The sequence below is a fragment of the Desmodus rotundus genome, chromosome 13 (assembly GCF_022682495.2).
Source record: "Desmodus rotundus isolate HL8 chromosome 13, HLdesRot8A.1, whole genome shotgun sequence".
Taxonomy (NCBI): domain Eukaryota; kingdom Metazoa; phylum Chordata; class Mammalia; order Chiroptera; family Phyllostomidae; genus Desmodus; species Desmodus rotundus.
In genome coordinates, this window is record NC_071399.1 from 26,142,830 (window position 1) to 26,159,658 (window position 16,829).

At 36.3% G+C, this 16,829-nt stretch overlaps 1 protein-coding gene across 6 annotated transcripts in view; it reads left to right on the plus strand.

Annotated features, from left to right (window-relative positions):
- Positions 1-16,829, plus strand: part of HOOK3 (hook microtubule tethering protein 3) — an 86,433-nt gene that overhangs the window by 46,125 nt on the left and 23,479 nt on the right. For all 6 annotated transcript variants that reach the window (XR_008425895.1, XR_008425894.1, XM_024578785.3 and 3 more), the window contains exons 10-15: positions 1,437-1,577; positions 3,154-3,355; positions 7,993-8,103; positions 8,797-8,884; positions 11,110-11,179; positions 14,706-14,846. Coding sequence is in view for 4 of the 6 variants with exons in the window: in XM_024578785.3 (XP_024434553.2) it covers positions 1,437-1,577; positions 3,154-3,355; positions 7,993-8,103; positions 8,797-8,884; positions 11,110-11,179; positions 14,706-14,846 (753 nt within the window). In the remaining 2 variants the exon portion in view is untranslated. The remainder of the gene's footprint in view (positions 1-1,436; positions 1,578-3,153; positions 3,356-7,992; positions 8,104-8,796; positions 8,885-11,109; positions 11,180-14,705; positions 14,847-16,829) is intronic.

Sequence of the window (16,829 nt, forward strand, 5' to 3'; positions counted from 1 at the left end):
ATCAGATGAACTGTTGCAATATCCCAGCGTTCTTGTTCAGGTAGCCATTATTTTAATAAAGGCCCTAAAATGCAACAGGTAGTGTTGCCGGCAGCTCACATCTGCCAAAAAAAAGCTGTAAAGGTCTTCGTTAAAGTGAAAAGGTATGTATGTTTAGGAAATAACGTAGTATATATAACGTTTGGTACTATCCACGGTTTCAGGTATTCACTGGGGGGCTTGGAATATACCCATCACGGATAAGTTGGGACTACTGTAATATTAGGGACTTATATGATTTGAACTTAATTCCAATTTAAATTTTATGCTCTTCTAGAAGCGTTAATGAGCAAGAGATTCCCAGAACATTTTGAGAACAAAGTTTAATGAGGGAGTACCTACCATATTCAGCGTTGAAATGTGTTATAAACCTGTACTAATTAAAATGGCTTGGCACTGATGCAGCAAATTATAGAGAAATCAGTGACACAAATGAAGATCTAGAAACCCAAGTATATGTAAAAGTGTGTAATACACTAAAGGTGGTGTTTTTCTAATCAACAAAAAGAGAAAGATTAAATTATTTGTTAAATGGTTTGGGGACAATTGGTAGATATTTTGGTGGGAAAAGTTAGATTATAAACATTATATTACATTATATTACATACCAAAATAAATTCTATTACATTGTATACCAAAATAAATTCCAGGGAAATTGAGAATTTTAATGTTAAAAATGAAACCATATGTACTAACAGACAATATAGGATTAAAAGGGGAAAAAATTTCTAATCGTATACTAAAAGTGGGAACTATATATTATAAGATTCATCAATTGAGTTACATAAAAACAAAGAATTTGTGTACATTAAATACTTACATAAGTAATATTAACAGGAAATAATCAATGATAAATATTTGTGACATGAGAGATGAAGAATCTTATAAATCTAAATGAAGCATTTATGTTAAGCAAAACATACTAAGAAGTAAAAATAGTATTTTGTATGTTTGGGGGAATTAAGATCTATGAATAGAAATTAGACTTGAGGATGTATTCCACAATTGTTAATAGTAGTTTTCTGTTTTGATTAATACATGGTTTTTATCTTTTTTTGCTTTTCTGTATTTTTAAAATTTTCAACAAAGGATATAAATTGCATAATTAAAAATAATATTTAAATAAATTCTGTCTGCTGTATTTTGAAAAATATTACTTGATGTGTAACTCTCTGAATACAGGAATGGTAACTAGGTTTTATCTTTTCACAAGCCTTGGAACAGTGGAACCCATTTTTAGGGTAATTAAAACTTAGAATTATAGTTCATGATCACAAAACAGAGGAGACAAACTCAGGAAGAGTTTATTTTAATGCTTTTTATTTTTGCTTACTGTTCTAAGGAGAATTATTAGACAGTAAATAGTACTTTCTTGGTTTATTTTGTTTTGGTTACAGACTAGAAGCAGCCAAAGATGATTATCGAATACGCTGTGAAGAGTTAGAAAAGGAAGTCTCTGAACTTCGGCAGCAGAATGATGAACTAACCACTTTGGCAGATGACGCTCAGTCTCTAAAAGATGAAATAGATGTTCTTAGGTAAACAACCTTCCCGTCTTTGCAGAATCTCAGACCCCTCACCACCCAAACAGTTCTTCCACCAGTATTACAGACTCGAGGGTCTCTGAGCATAGCGGGGTGTCTAAGGGCCAGACCTCCTGGATCTCGATGTCCGTGCTATCATTTGTTTAACTTCCCTGCAACCATTTCCTCATTTGCAAAGTGGAACTAATACACATACCTGCCTCAGATTTATGTGTGGGATTAAGTAAGTTTATATTTGTAAACACTTGGAAGAGTAGCCGGCAAATAAGTGCTGTATAAATATTTGTCAAATGGAAGTTACTCTCTGACCATCACTTTATACTTGTTCCAGCTCTGGAGCTTTTCTTATTACTACTCTTTCTCTTTCATTTTGACTCCTGCAGTCACTTGGTCTTCCTTTTTCTCAGATAACGTCGTGCCTGACAAGGCTTCATGTCCTTGCTGGACTTTTTTATCTGCACCTCAAATAGTCTCTCACTAGGTACCTTACTGCCTGCCACCTCATTTTTCCACCTGTCCAGTTCTAGTATAATCTGTCCTCTGTTGGCTCATTCCAACTGTCTGTAGTTTACACTTTTGCTCTTTGAATACTGAGAACAAATAGAGAAATTCACATAGTGATACAGTTTTGTCCTACGAATTAATGAGCTTTACTCTTCACTAGGTTCTTACCACTGGTCCACCATTCTACTGCTCACCAGTAGATAGCCCTGTCTCCCATTTCCCCCACAGCTGTGATGTGTTTCCGTAACTCGTCTCACCTGCACGCCCACCCCACCCCCGTGCTCCCGTGCCTCGGCCTCAGTAGATGACATTGTCTCCTGCTGAGTGGAGGGAAGAGGCCAGGAACTGCAGACTCTTCGTGTCCTTTATCTCCTGCACTTCCTAACGGCCCTACACTCCCACTAATTTTCTCTTTTTGCTTCTGGAATATAGACTTGTTATTCTTCCTCCTGTCCAGTGCTGACTTCTTCTGTGCTCTGGGTGTCAATGCTTCTCACTCACACAGCGACAGACTGTTACAGTCAGTTATCATTTCTCTTCGCATTTGAATCTTCTTTCTTGGCGTATATTTATGTGTAGATCTCTCTCATCTTAGAAAAAGAGGGAAACTTGTTACTGTGTTCTTCCTTCCAGAACAAATTTAGATAACACAGAGTGAAACTGATGTTCTCTCCTTAACCTCCTAAAAGTCACCCCCACCTGCTCTAAGTACTCCACTGAAACATCTGTTCTGGGGTCACTAATGATGTTCTGATTGCCAAATCCTTTGGACACTGCACAATTTGTTCTGCTTTTGTATTACCACATGTGTCTCTGCTGGCTACCTGCTCCCCACACACAGACTTGCTTTCCTTAAATTATATAACATTTGTCATTACAGTTTTTGCTGTAATTTGGCTACATTTTTTAACCTAAGCAAAACATTAACCTGGACTCATCTTTGGTCTTACAATCTCATTAAGAACATGTTATTGTCTGGCAGTCCCTCTCGGTGTATTTAGCAATGTCTATAACAGCTGTATAACTGTAGATGTATTCTCATTTCTGATTTTCCATCTTATTCTAGACATTCTTCTGATAAAGTGTCTAAACTAGAAGGCCAAGTGGAATCCTATAAAAAGAAGCTAGAAGATCTGGGTGATTTGAGGCGGCAGGTTAAACTCTTAGAAGAGAAGAATACTATGTATATGCAGAACACTGTCAGTCTAGAGGAAGAGTTAAGAAAAGCCAATGCAGCTCGAAGCCAACTTGAGACATATAAGAGACAGGTAAAAGAAGAGGGACAAAGTTTCCAAACGCCATTCTCAAGCAGGTTCTCCATTATAACACTATGGCTTATCAAAAATCTGCTGACTTTGGTTTTTATGGTACTCTGATTTTTACCTGTGAAACTTACCGTAATTTTTGAACTATAAGATGCACTTTTCCCCCCCAAAATTTGGGAGGAAAATGGGGGTGCATCTTATAGTCTGAATGTAGCTTACCTGGCTTGCTTGGGGGGATGGTTATTTATGTTATTAAATATTTTACCACATTTTTTGCTTCAAACTTTTTTTGCCTGTTTTCCTCCTCTAAAATCTAGGTGCGTCTTATGGTCCGAAAAATACAGTAGTTCTTCTCCAGGGCTTACTGATGGGTCTCCATGGCAGGTCCTTTTATTGCTTTTAATTTTTTATTTTATTACATAATACTTAAGAAATACACAAAAGTAAAAGAATAATATGTGTCCACGCTTAACAAATAAAACATACTCTTCCCCTCATTGTAGTAACCCCTGTGCTGCTTGTGGTTTTCATTACTGTGCATCTCTCTAGTCCAGCGATTTCCAGCTACTTTCGTCTCATGGCACACACAGCTAATTACCAGAATCCTGCAGCACTCCAAAAACATGTTACATTTTTTGCCGATCTGACCAAAAAAAAAAGTGTAATTTTGATTCATTCACACTGGATGGCTATTGTTGTGTTGGCTGTTGTCATTTTTTATTTGACAATCTAGGACAGGGGTGTCAAACTCATTTTCATTGGGGGGTCACATCAGCCTCGCAGTTGCCTTCAAAGGGCTGAATGTAATTTTGGGACTGTATACATGTAACTATTCCGTAACTGTTAAGCGAGAGCTCGGTGCTGCCACCGGGTAGAAACAAGGTGCTGGACTGGATAAAACAAGGTGGAGGGCCTTGTGTTTGCCACCTGTGGTCTCAGGGGAAAGAGGTTAGTGCCCCTGACTGCATAGTCGGGTATTGCATACTTAAAAGTTTTTGAGGCACACCGGTTAAAAATCACTGCTCTCTTCTTTTGCTGCATATGTATATTTATTAATATGTATGTATATAAAATTTATAGCATGTTGACATGTTTTAAAGCTATACAGGGTTGGGCAAAAGTAGGTTTACAGCTATGACTACACAAAAAAGTTTATTCTTGTATTCTTATTTATTAATTATTGTATTGTTTTCTATATGGACAACTGTAAACCTGCTTTTGCTCCACTCTGTATAAGTGATAAATTGAAAGAACTCTACTGCAGTTTACTTTTGCTCAGTAGTATATTTGTGAGATTTATTTATGTTGATAGGTATATAGTTTTATTTCATTCATTATATATGACTATACCACAATTCACTGATTTTTCTGTGGAGGGACAGATAAGAGGTTTCAACTTTTTATTTTATATTACAAGAAATGCCACTGTGAATAAATAGTATTGAACATTACCTCTTCTATACATGTGTGAGAGTTTACCTGTATGGAATTTCTTAGAATATGTTCATTTAATTAGATATTGTTAAATTAGTCTCCAAAGTGATTAACATGGGGGATAACTGAAATACTTTTGACCATAATATTCCTATCAGTGAATATAATATCTTTCTGTTTATTAGTTCTTCAGTATCTTTCAATTAAGTTTTATACTTTTCTTCGGGCTATCATGCACACATTTTATGTATTAGGTCTTTGTAAATGCAATTAGCAAAAGAAAGGATAGCATTTTCAATTTGTTGCTCATTTATCTGATTGATACTGATTTTTATACACTGATTTTACAACTTTACCAAATTCTCATATTCTAATAATGTCAACTGAATCTTTTGGTTAAGTGATATACAAATAAAGAGCAGTTTTATTTCTTGTTTTCTACTCTGTACTCTCTTTTTCTTTTTAATCAGCAGGTCTGACCTTTAATAAAATTTTAAATAGAAGCAAAAATAAGCCCTGGCTGCTGTGGCTCCGTGGATTGAGTGCTGGCCTGCAAATCAAAGGGTCACTGGTTGGATTCCCAGTCAGGGCACATGCCTGGGTTGTGGGCCAGGTCCCCAGTAGAGGGTGCTCGAGAGGCAACCACACATTGATGTTTCTCTTTCTCCCTCCCTTCACCTCTCTCTAAAAATAAATAAGTAAATAAAATTAAAAAGAAGCAAAAATAGTAAACAACCACTTTTTGTTGATTTTATGTTTTACTAGTGTAAGGATTGCCATAGTTTTTTCTGGCTACCTTTTACTAGGATAAAGAAATTCCATTTGCTTAGGGTGTGTATCTTAAGAGTGAGACTGCCCCTCGCATGTGCCCAACTGGGGACCTGGCCCTTAAACCTTTTGGTTCAGAGGCTGGCGCTCAGCCAGGGCTTAAATGGGTGTTGAATTTAATCAACTACTTTTCCTGCACCTGTTGAGAGACTCCTGTTGTGTAGATTGTCTGTGTTTAAACCATCTTTGCATTCCTGAGATAATCTTAATTTGGTCATTGTGCATTTATTTATTGTTTTTACATTGTTAGATCTACTTTGTTAATTTTACTTAGAACAATTTGTCTCAAAGTTTCTATTTAATACTTTCCTTACCTGATTTTGGCATCAGAATTATACTAGCTTAATAAAATAAGTTGGGGAAGTTTTAGTAGATCAGCCCTGACAAGTTTTTGGTGGATACTTTTGTCCCCAACACTTTATTATGAAATTTTTAACATATAACAAGGTTGAAGGAATTAATGAACTTGATTGAGAATTGAGAAATATCCCACAATAAATGTAGATGAAGGAAATTATAAATGAGATGAAAAGGTGTTAAATCAAGAGGAAAAATGATCTAATTAGAGTCCAGAGAGAAGACAGGAATGGTAGAAAGACATTATTTGAAGGAAAAGATGCCTAAAATTTTTTTCAGAACTAATAAAGGACATCAGATTTAGTATTAACAATGAATAACAGAATAAATAAAAAGATATGTTCACCTAGAAATATTGTAGTGAAATTGTATAGTACACTAATTCTCTGATTCTGATCTAAAGCTTAATATATTTTATTTTTCAATGATAATATGTTTCTTTCTTCAAGTTGTCTTTGGGTACACTTTCAAACCAGGCTGATGATTTGTCTCTTACTCCTTTCATAATTTAGATTTCCTTTATTTATGTTTAAAGTATTAAATTTAGTATTGTATATTTGCTAATTATAATCTGATGTTCTTGGAGGCCTTATTCTGCTGTTTTGTTGTTGTTATTGCTGTTAATGTTTTTCTGCTGACCATTGTTCATAGTGGCGTATTTCTTTCTGGTCTTTGCTATTTTGTGTGGTTCATCTTTACCTTGGGAAATATTGGGGGGCCTGCGTGGAGGTGGCATTCCTCCAGACGGTGTGTGTTTTGCTTATGCAAGATTTTCCACAGCATTTAACAACCAGGACTGTTTTATTTAAAAATTTTTATTTTATAAATCTTCACTGAAGGATATGTTTATTAATTTTAGAGAGGGGAAGGGAAAGAGAGAAACATCAATAGGTTTGATTGCCTCCCATACACATCCTCACTAGAGATTGAACCTGCAACCTAGGTATGTGCCATGACTGGGAATTGAACCTGCAACCTTTTGGTGTATGGGATGACGCTCCAGCCAACTGAGCGACCCAGCCAGGGCAGGACTTTAAAATTAATTGCTTGGTTTAGCATTGACAGACGAGGCATGTATGTGGCAAAATTTTATGATGGGTCATAAATACAAATTTGCAAGTTAATACTTTTTTAAACCCAGTGCATCCACTTTAAGAAAGGCAGCTTTCCATATTGATTTTTCCAGCTGAGGGATTCCCACCCCCACCCCCACCCCCCAACCTATTTACTCATCATCTTTTAGAGCCCAAGGTAGTTTAACAATCACCTGTCTCCTGTTAAAGTGAAAGCTCTGGGTTCCTGGTTTTGGCAATTTGTGCCTCTGGTTTTCCACATGTACTTCCCACTCCAGTTAGCAAGTGAGGATTTCATTTACTTTCTTGTAAGCTTACCTACATAATTGGATTTTTTCCCTAGCATTGCTTTTGCTTTATGCTTAAAGGATTTCAGACTACACAGTTAACTATATTACAGGAAATGGAAGAACCTTATGTTTTTTTCATCATTGTGAACATTGTTACTCTAGATGATCTGGTTTCAGAACTCATAGCACTGGTTTTTGTTCTAGTTCTCTCCATTCAGTTAGGCTGCTGTATCATATACGTTTAAAAAAAACTGTGGGGAGCACTGGCTGGGTGGGTAGTGTCGTCCAGTGGACCAGAAGGTTGCAGGTTCCCTCCCGAGTCAGGGCACATGCCTAGTTGTGGGTTTGATCCCCGGTCAGATGCGTATGGCAGGCAACCGGTCAAGGTTTCTCTCTCAATTCTATGTCTCTCTGTCTCTGTCTGTCTGTCTCTCTCAATCTCTCCCTTTCTCTACTCCTCTCTCTCTCTCTCTTCCCTCCCTTCCTCTTTCTCAATCCCTCCCTCTCTCTTCTTCCCTCCCTCCCTCTCCCTCCCTCTCTCCCTCCTCTCTTTCCTCTTACTCTCAAATCAATAAACATATCCTCAGGGATTTAGAAGAAAATAGTGATAATTTCAAATGTCTCAAATTATAAAATTAATGGTACCTTTCTGTATCAGGTAGTAGAACTGCAAAATAGATTGTCTGAAGAATCGAAGAAAGCCGATAAATTAGATTTTGAATATAAGCGGCTAAAAGAAAAAGTTGACACTCTTCAAAAAGAAAAGGATGTGAGTATATATTAGGCATTTGGGTTTGAGCACTACTAAAATTAAGGCTGACAGTTCTTGTTTTGATTATATTAATTCCAACTATTTATGAATGTAAAAATTAGAGATCCTATTTATTTTTAAATTAATTGAAGATTTGCATTTGCGTTTTAGAAATACATCTAAAATTAAAGATTAAAAGAATGTTTTTACTTCCATTCTAATTTCTTTTATATATATTTATAGTTCTGTCACCATTGCTTTTTTACATTATTTTGCTCATGACTTTGTAAATTTATGTATATATTCTGTATGATTATTATAGAAGACATCATTCTTTTTGTTGTCAGCATATTTTGAATATTTTTAAAATATTTTCTTTTTCATGACTTTGAATGTTTAAATTCTTTGTTTGATTTTTTGGTGTTTAATGAAATGAGTGTATGTACATAATTAGATAGTTATTGTTAAAGATCGGGTAGACAGTTGTATTACTTACATGTAACTGTGGGTAGCACATTGCTTGCACACTGTAGATATTCAGCATTGTTAAATGGAAGAAAATTGTTATCTTTCACCTCCTATGATCTTTTCATAGAAGATCAAAACATCCATGTCTCCTGCTGTTTATCATTTTATTAGGTAAGGCAAAGACCACTAATGAATAAACTCACAAAACTTGCAGCTGACTTTCCTTGTTTTTAATCTCGCCAGAGGTTGAGAACCGAAAGGGATTCTCTGAAGGAAACCATTGAAGAGCTTCGTTGTGTGCAGGCTCAAGAAGGGCAGCTCACAACTCAAGGTAAGACCATTTCAGTAGCCCAAGCAAGGTGATTTATTTCTAGTTGTGTCAGTATAAATATTAGAATCATTTTAAGATAATTGGACTAATAGATGAAAATGAAAAATAGATGAAGAGGCCATGAAATTGATACAGATTTCAGACTGTTACCCAGATGTTGTGGCAGACAGTCGACAGTCAATAGTTATGGGATCGAATTTACTTGCCTACTTTATATTTTAATTATATATAAATATTTGATTTTATTAGATCAAAAGTATAAACATTTCTTTAGTCATCTTTGTTAATAATAAACCTGGAAATTTTATTCTAGAAAGTTCCTCATAACCTCTTAAAATTACATCAGACTTTCTAAATCAGTGATTTTTTTTCAACTGATATGTGGAGTTGGTATCAATTTATTGTGGGACATTTATCCAGAGAGAAAAGTGCTTTTCTCATAGGCAATCATGTCAGACTTAATATTGTTAAGGTGGTAGTACTACCAAAAACAGCCTGTGGATTCAGTGCAATCCTTATTAAAATACCAGCAGCATTGTTTTCAGATACAGAAAAACCCATCCTAAAATTCATATGGAATCTCGAGGATCCCCAAATAACCAAAACAATCTTGAAAAAGAAGAAAAAGTTGTAAGACCCATACTTCCTAATTTCAAAACTTAGTTTGAAATGAATAATCAAAACAGTGCACTGTAGTCATAAGGAAGACAGATGTAGACCAATGAAGCAGAAAAGAGTACTCAAAAATAAATGCTCACGTACGTGGTCAGCTGTCAACAAGAGCGCCAAGACCATTCAGTGGGGCAAAGGAAGGTCTTTTCAACAAGTTGTGCTAGAAAAACTGGAACCACATCCAAAAGCATGAAGTTGGACCCTTACACTGTATACAACATTGAACTCAAAATGGGTCAAAGACCTAAATGTAAGGGCTGAAACTGGAGAACTTTTAGAAGAAAACAAGAGGAAAATCATCGTGACATTGGATTTGGCAGTGATTCCTTGGAACTGTTCATTTTGATAAAGCCAAGTTTGCCTGTGTTTTCTTTTGTTGCCTATGCTTTGGCAACAAAAGAAAAAAAGAGATAAATTGGGCTTCATCAAAATAAAAAACTTTGGCACATCAAAGGACACAATCAACAGAGTGAAAAGTCAGCCCACAAAATGGAAGAAAATATTTGCCAATCATGTATCTATTAAGTAATTGACATCCAGAATATCTAAAGAGCTTCTCCAGGTCACAACAACAAAAAGCAACTCAGTTACAAATGGGCTTAGGGATTGAATAGGCATTTTTTCAGAGATACACAAATGGCCAATAAGCACATGAAAAGATGCTCAATATCAGTAGTCATTAGAGAAATGCAAATAAAGCACAGTGAGATGCTACTTCACACTCACTTGGTTGGCTGTTACCGAAAAGGAAAGTAACAAGTGTTAGGGAGGGTACGGAGAAACTGGAAACCTCTTGCGTTGCTGATGGTAACGTAAAAGAGGGCAGCCACTGTGGAAGAGTTTGGTGGTTCTTCAAAAAGTTAAAACATAGTATTACCATAGGATTTAGCAATTCCATTTCTAAGTATATACCCAAAAGAATTCAACGCGAGGCCTCAACCGGATACTGGTATGCCAGTGTTCATGGCAGCATTATCCACAATAGCCACAAGATAGAAATAACCCATGTGTTCATCAAGAGAGGAGTGGATAAAGAAAAGGTGCTGTGCACAAACAATGGAATATTACTCAGCTATAAAAAGGAATGGAGTTCTGATAAATACTACATAGATGAATTGTTAAAACACCATGTTAAGTGAAATAAGCCAGACACAAAAGGACAAATACTGGTGTGATTCCCCTTTATGAGGTATCTAGAATGTGCAGCTTCATTGAGGCAGAAAGTAAAAGTTTATGAGGAGGGTAAAGGATAAAGGAATGGGGAGTTACTGATTAACTGTTACAGAATTTATGTTTTGGGTGATGACTTTTGGAAATAGACGGCGGTGATGGTTCTAAACATAGTGAATGTACTTATTGTCATTCAATTGTACACCTGAAAATTGTTAACAATGATATAATAGTAATTGAAGGCAACAGTGACATGAGCTTTTACTTGACTAAAACAAAAATTTTAGCTGTTAAAATTAATGCTCGAAGCAGGATTTCATATGGGAACTAAAGGAACTCGTGTGCTCTCTCTTACCCTTGCATTCGTGTTTACATATTTATAGGGTTAATGCCTCTGGGAAGTCAGGAATCTTCAGACAGTCTGGCAGCAGAGATTGTTACGCCTGAAATCAGGTAAGGAGTCATAAAGTTCACCGTCACACCGCACTGTGTTTCTGGAGAAAGCGGATTCTTCTACAATACCAAGAGGATCGTTTCCTTTTTTTTTTTTTTTTTAATTACTAGCACTTTCAGCATGAGCTCAATAGTGAGCGTCCCTGACCTCAGCATGTTAGATGCCTTTTGCAACTGGCCCAAGGGACTCGATCTGCTCATTTTAGTAGGACAGTGCTTCGCATGTGCACACCAACTGCTGTCTCTGCTGGGCACCTTTAGCAAACATTTAGCGATAAAACCAGTTGACCCCCAAAACAAAGGTTATATTTAGCCATCAACCTGCAAGATAATTAGTTACTAACATTGATTTTTTAATGATGTAGACTGATCTGGGAAAAATGAAATGCAATGGACAGGAGGAAACATCCCCCCCATCTCTACAACTCTCCCCTCAATAGTACCTTACATTTTTATTTAGTCAGGGCATTTGTAAAATTCCATCTTTTTCAATATGTATCTGGCTTTATGTTTAAGAATAAAAAGTTGGTGAGGAGGCACCAGATGTCCAGGAGAAGGAAAATGCTGAATCTCAATATTGCTCTTACCTTCTGTGAACTTATTTGCCCCTTTTTAAATTGACACTGGCCTTGATTCTTTATAATTTCCTTGGGGTTATTAAATAATATAATGGTTGTTTAAGAGTTTTATAAACTGTGAGTTACAATAGGCGTTCAAATACTTGTGGAAAAGATGAAGGCACTACCAATTGATTGTTGTTAGCAATTATTTGAGATGGACAAAGAGTATAATTCAACACCAGCTCTGGAACATTTCGTATACCTTTGTCTTTTCTGCCATCTGACGTGGTGCTTTTTATTGGACCAACAAGATGTGTTGAGTGAATGAACAGTTATTATTTATGAATATTCATGAATAAACTGTTATGTCCAAAACACAATTTTTAAGGAAGCTTACAGTTATTGCAGTTGGATTTTTAAACTGAGGAACAATGATAAAGACTCAACAAATAAAATGGCTTTTTTGAGTATAACTCAATGCAAATTAAAACATACTCTGTGTCTAGAAGAGCTATCAAGATAACAGAATGGTAAAATGGATGACAATTTGCAACCTATGTTATAGACAGTGGGCTAATAGGTTTAATAGATAATGAAATGTGCCTAGCAAATTTGCAAAAACTATTATGATACTTTTCACTGATGTTAGGGTGTGAAGAAATTGGAGACTCAAGCAGTACAGTGGTACAACTTTTTAAAAGTTAATTATTTAATAAGTGACATATAATTGACATATTAGTTGTATTGGTTTTAGATATGCAACATAATGATGTGATAAATGTACATGAGGTCTGTCCGGAAAAAGTCCAGCCATTGTTAATATAATGAGAACCTGGCAGCCAAGGCAAGTGGACTGGAATGGGCATGCGTGAATAATGACAACTTCACTGTGTTAGTCAATGGGGGCAGTAGATGCCTTTGAATGAGCATGTGTACTGTGTGGCTGTTGCATTCAAATGACTGAATGAGTAGAGCAATGAATCTGCATCAGATTTTGCATTAAATTTGAACATTCCTGTGTGGAAACTATTTGGGTGATTCAGAAGGCCGCAGCTATGGGCAGCTGGTGATTGACAGCTTTATCACCACAAGGTGCCTGCTCATCCATCATGTCCTGTGCAGTCTTTTTGCAAAACATCAAATCTCCCTTGTGACTCAGTGCCTTACAGCACAGATTTGGTGCCCTGCGGCTCTGGCTTTTCCCAAAACTAAAATCACCTTTGAAAGGGAAGAGATTTCAGACCGTCAGTGAGATTTAGGAAAATACGATGGGGCCGCTGATGTCAATTGGGAGAACTGTGTGAGGTTCTGAGGTGCCTACTTTGAAGAGGGCTGAGGTATCATTGTCCTGTGTACAATATTTCTTGTATCTTCTATCTTCTTCAGTAAATGTCTGTTTTTCATATTACATGGCTGGATACCTTCTGGACAGACCTCACATAATGTGAAATAATTGCCACAACTAGTTCAGTTAAGATCCATCACCACGCATAATTACAAAGTTGTTTCTCATGTGGTGGTACCACTTTTTTTTTTTTTTTTTTTGAGCATTTTGACAAAAAGTTTATATTGTCTAAATGTGCCTAGCTTTTGACCCAGAAATTACTTCTCTGGGAATTAATCCTAAAGAAATAACCGAGGATATGCACAAAGGTATATTTATAAAGCTGATTATTGTTAGCATGTTAAATCTCAAAATTGGGAACAATCTAAATTTACAACAATCTAAACAATCTAAATATATTGGGTATTGATTAAATAAATAATGATTCATATATGCATTTTAACATGACAATTAAAATACTGAAGCATATTTACTGACATGGAAAGATTGTGAAAATTTAAGTGTAAATAGCAGATATCAATGTAAGATGTATTGTGTGGTCCATTTCTTTGAATTGTTTTCATGGGTGTACGTATGCACAGAATTAGAAGGCTGTGTTTTAGCAGTAATAATTTGGTACCATAGGGTCATGGAAGGTTTCTGTTTTCCCCTCCCCCCTCCCCCTGCAATGGGTGTGTTTTCCTTGTCAGTGAAACACATGTGGATGTCATTGTTGTCCGAACAGAAAACATACTGAGTTCCGCACAATTGCTTGAGTTGGGCCACAGACATTTCATCTTTTCAACAGCAAAAGTAAAATTGCTTTATAAGACTACGGTGTTTACAAAATAAGAGCAGACTGTTTTGTGTATGTGTTTGTTTTGTTTTTGTGTTTTCTTTTTCCATGAGAAGCACAGCTTTTCATAGTATCTGGTATGAGTATCGTCGTTGGGCCCTCAGAAGAGGACCCTATGTAAACTAAATAGTGAATTGTATTTTCAAGAAGTAGATCTTCAGTTGTGTCTCCATATGAATTAATATTCAGTTACATCATCCCTGCAGTAAACGTAGTGGCAAGTTTTATGTGGCTATTTCCTTTAACATCCTTCAATGGAAGCTGATCCCTCAAAGGCAAACACAAGGAACCCAAGCAACACAGTCCAGTAACTTGGTTCTGATAATCTGTTCTGTTACAAAAAATACAATTTTACGTATCCATAGGAATGATGGACTGCATATTTTGAAGGCATTCTTCCTCGGATATTATATCTTGCCACCAAATGATTAGTAATTTAAGAGTCTGACATTAGAGATCCTTTTTTTGTATGTGAGAACTGAAGAACAAATGTATAAATGCATTCATAGTTTAAATATGTATACTAGAAAGGAAATAGGCTTTTAAAATCTCTTTCATTACAAATCATATTTGGAGACTTATCTTCAGATTATCCATTCTAAAAAAGAAAGTACTTAAGACCTGAAATGTAATGTCTTAGCCAGTTACAACAGAAGCTACATTCTTTGGAGGTACTTTGTTTTCAATTTCTGTTCTATGAATTCAATGTGTAACTATGCATAGTTGGATTTAGATAACTATATTGTATTAATGTACCAGATAATAGTTTTTCTTTTGCTCATTTAGGGAGAAACTTATTCGTCTTCAGCATGAGAACAAGATGTTAAAACTTAACCAAGAGGGTTCAGACAATGAAAAAATTGCCTTATTGCAGAGCCTTCTGGATGATGCCAATCTACGCAAGAATGAGCTGGAGACAGAGAACAGGTAGGAATGTATATAGGCAGCCTCACATAGCCACAGGTGTCCTCTCCTCATCTGCATTTTGATTCTGATTTCCTTGAAGACATGAATTGTATTTTGAGACGTTATAATGTGTTATTCCATTTCCTTGTAAGAGTACTGTAATCTATTTCTCCATTTATGGGCAGGCTTGCCAAAAGTATTGTGCCTTTTTATAATAATATTTCCCTCTTTATTTCTTCAAGCAAAATGATACTAAAGCCCTACCGTTTTCTCTTTCTAATCATGAATTAAAGCTACTTCAAACTTTCAACACTTTTACCATTATGTTTGTTCATTCCCCATCACTTGGATTTTTAGTTGTTTTCAAGTCTTTCCAAAGAACATCTTGGTATGGACTAATTGATTATGTTTTATGACATTTACAGTGGCTTCCACCTAATAGGCTCACAATATTTGTTGACTGAGTACTTTCAAAAATGGCTAGAATGGATAGTTGAAATAGTCTTATAGTTTGATACACATTTCCATATTGCTTTCTGAAAAGATAAGACAAAGTTACCATTAGTAGTGTACTTATGTCCCTTTTTTCATATTGAATATGGTTTGTCGGGTAATTCTATCACTGTTGAAAACCACTCAGATATCACACTTCCTGTTTACTCCAATTCTCACTAAATTATATGACATAAGTTTATGATCAGAATTTCTTGTAACTTCTTGAGTAAGAAAAAAAGTCTTTTAAAACTTTGTTTGAATTCTAAGTACTCATTGCCCTGTTTTGTTCTTAATTTGGGGCAGTCTGTCTTTTACTACTACCATTTCACTAAATTATTTCTCACTGAAATATCCAGTAATCTTTTACAGGGCCAATCTGGTGGGAGCAATCAAGACTATCTTTTTCTCATCTCTCCGCTGTGTTCATTGTTGTTGATCATTTCCTCCTTCCTCAAACTTTGTTTTTAAATTTCAGTAACACCCCTCCCTGTCTTCTGTCTCTCCCGATTCTCTTATTATGCTCCAGGGTGAGGTTCCTCTCTGTACCCTGTGCTTGGTGATCTGCCATGGGCCACCTTCTTCCTCTTCCACTTTCCTTTATACTCTTCCTAGTCAATATTCTAAGTGTTAGTTTTCGTTCCCTGTGTTCTTGTGCCTTTCCAATACATTTTTCTCCTCTATTTCCTTCTATGTTAGGCATATTTTGGTGATTGTAATAGCCTCCTCTGGGCATGCATACCTGCTCTTTGACCTTTTTAATACATCTTCTACTCTCATACCAAAGTGACCTTTTCTGAAATAGCGTCTGATCGTGTTTCTTTCTTCTTGCAATCCGCAACATTACCCAAGACCTGGGGAATCAGACTGGTCTCCTGAATGCTGCATCACAATGACCTGGAGAATTTATGAAGATCAAGCTTCAGATCAGCATCATTGGAGACTGGCTGGGTTATTCCAGTTCCAGCAAATTTGAGGCCAGATTTTAGGATAAATTCCAAACGCTTTTGCACCTTACACAGGGTTGCACCCCACCACTCGCTTTCTTCTCTGCCTTCATCTTCAGCCATTCTTACTCCTCGTAACCTCTTCAGCCATCCCATTGCCGACCGTGTGGCGCCCTCTCATTTCTCTGTGTACTTTGGACATGCTCAGTTCTCTGTCTTGAATCCCCGTGTTTACCTTTAACCACATACTGTATTTATTATTCTCGTCTCAGCTTAAGTCCAGCCTGTCCTGTTCCTGTGCGCAGGTAGGTGCGGTTCTGCTTCTCTGAGCAGTTCTCATTCTTTTTGTGCCTCTGTGCCCTACACTGAAGTATTGATTTCATATTTTATTTATTTATGTTTTGCCTCCCCACCAAATTCTCTGAGTGCAAAGATCTTTTACACGAGTGCTGAACATAGTGCCTGACATATAGTTTGAATAAAAGATGTCAAGTGAATTTCAGATAAGTAGATAAGCGTAGGTGCATCAGTTCAGCAGAATGTATCCACAAAACAGTACATTGGA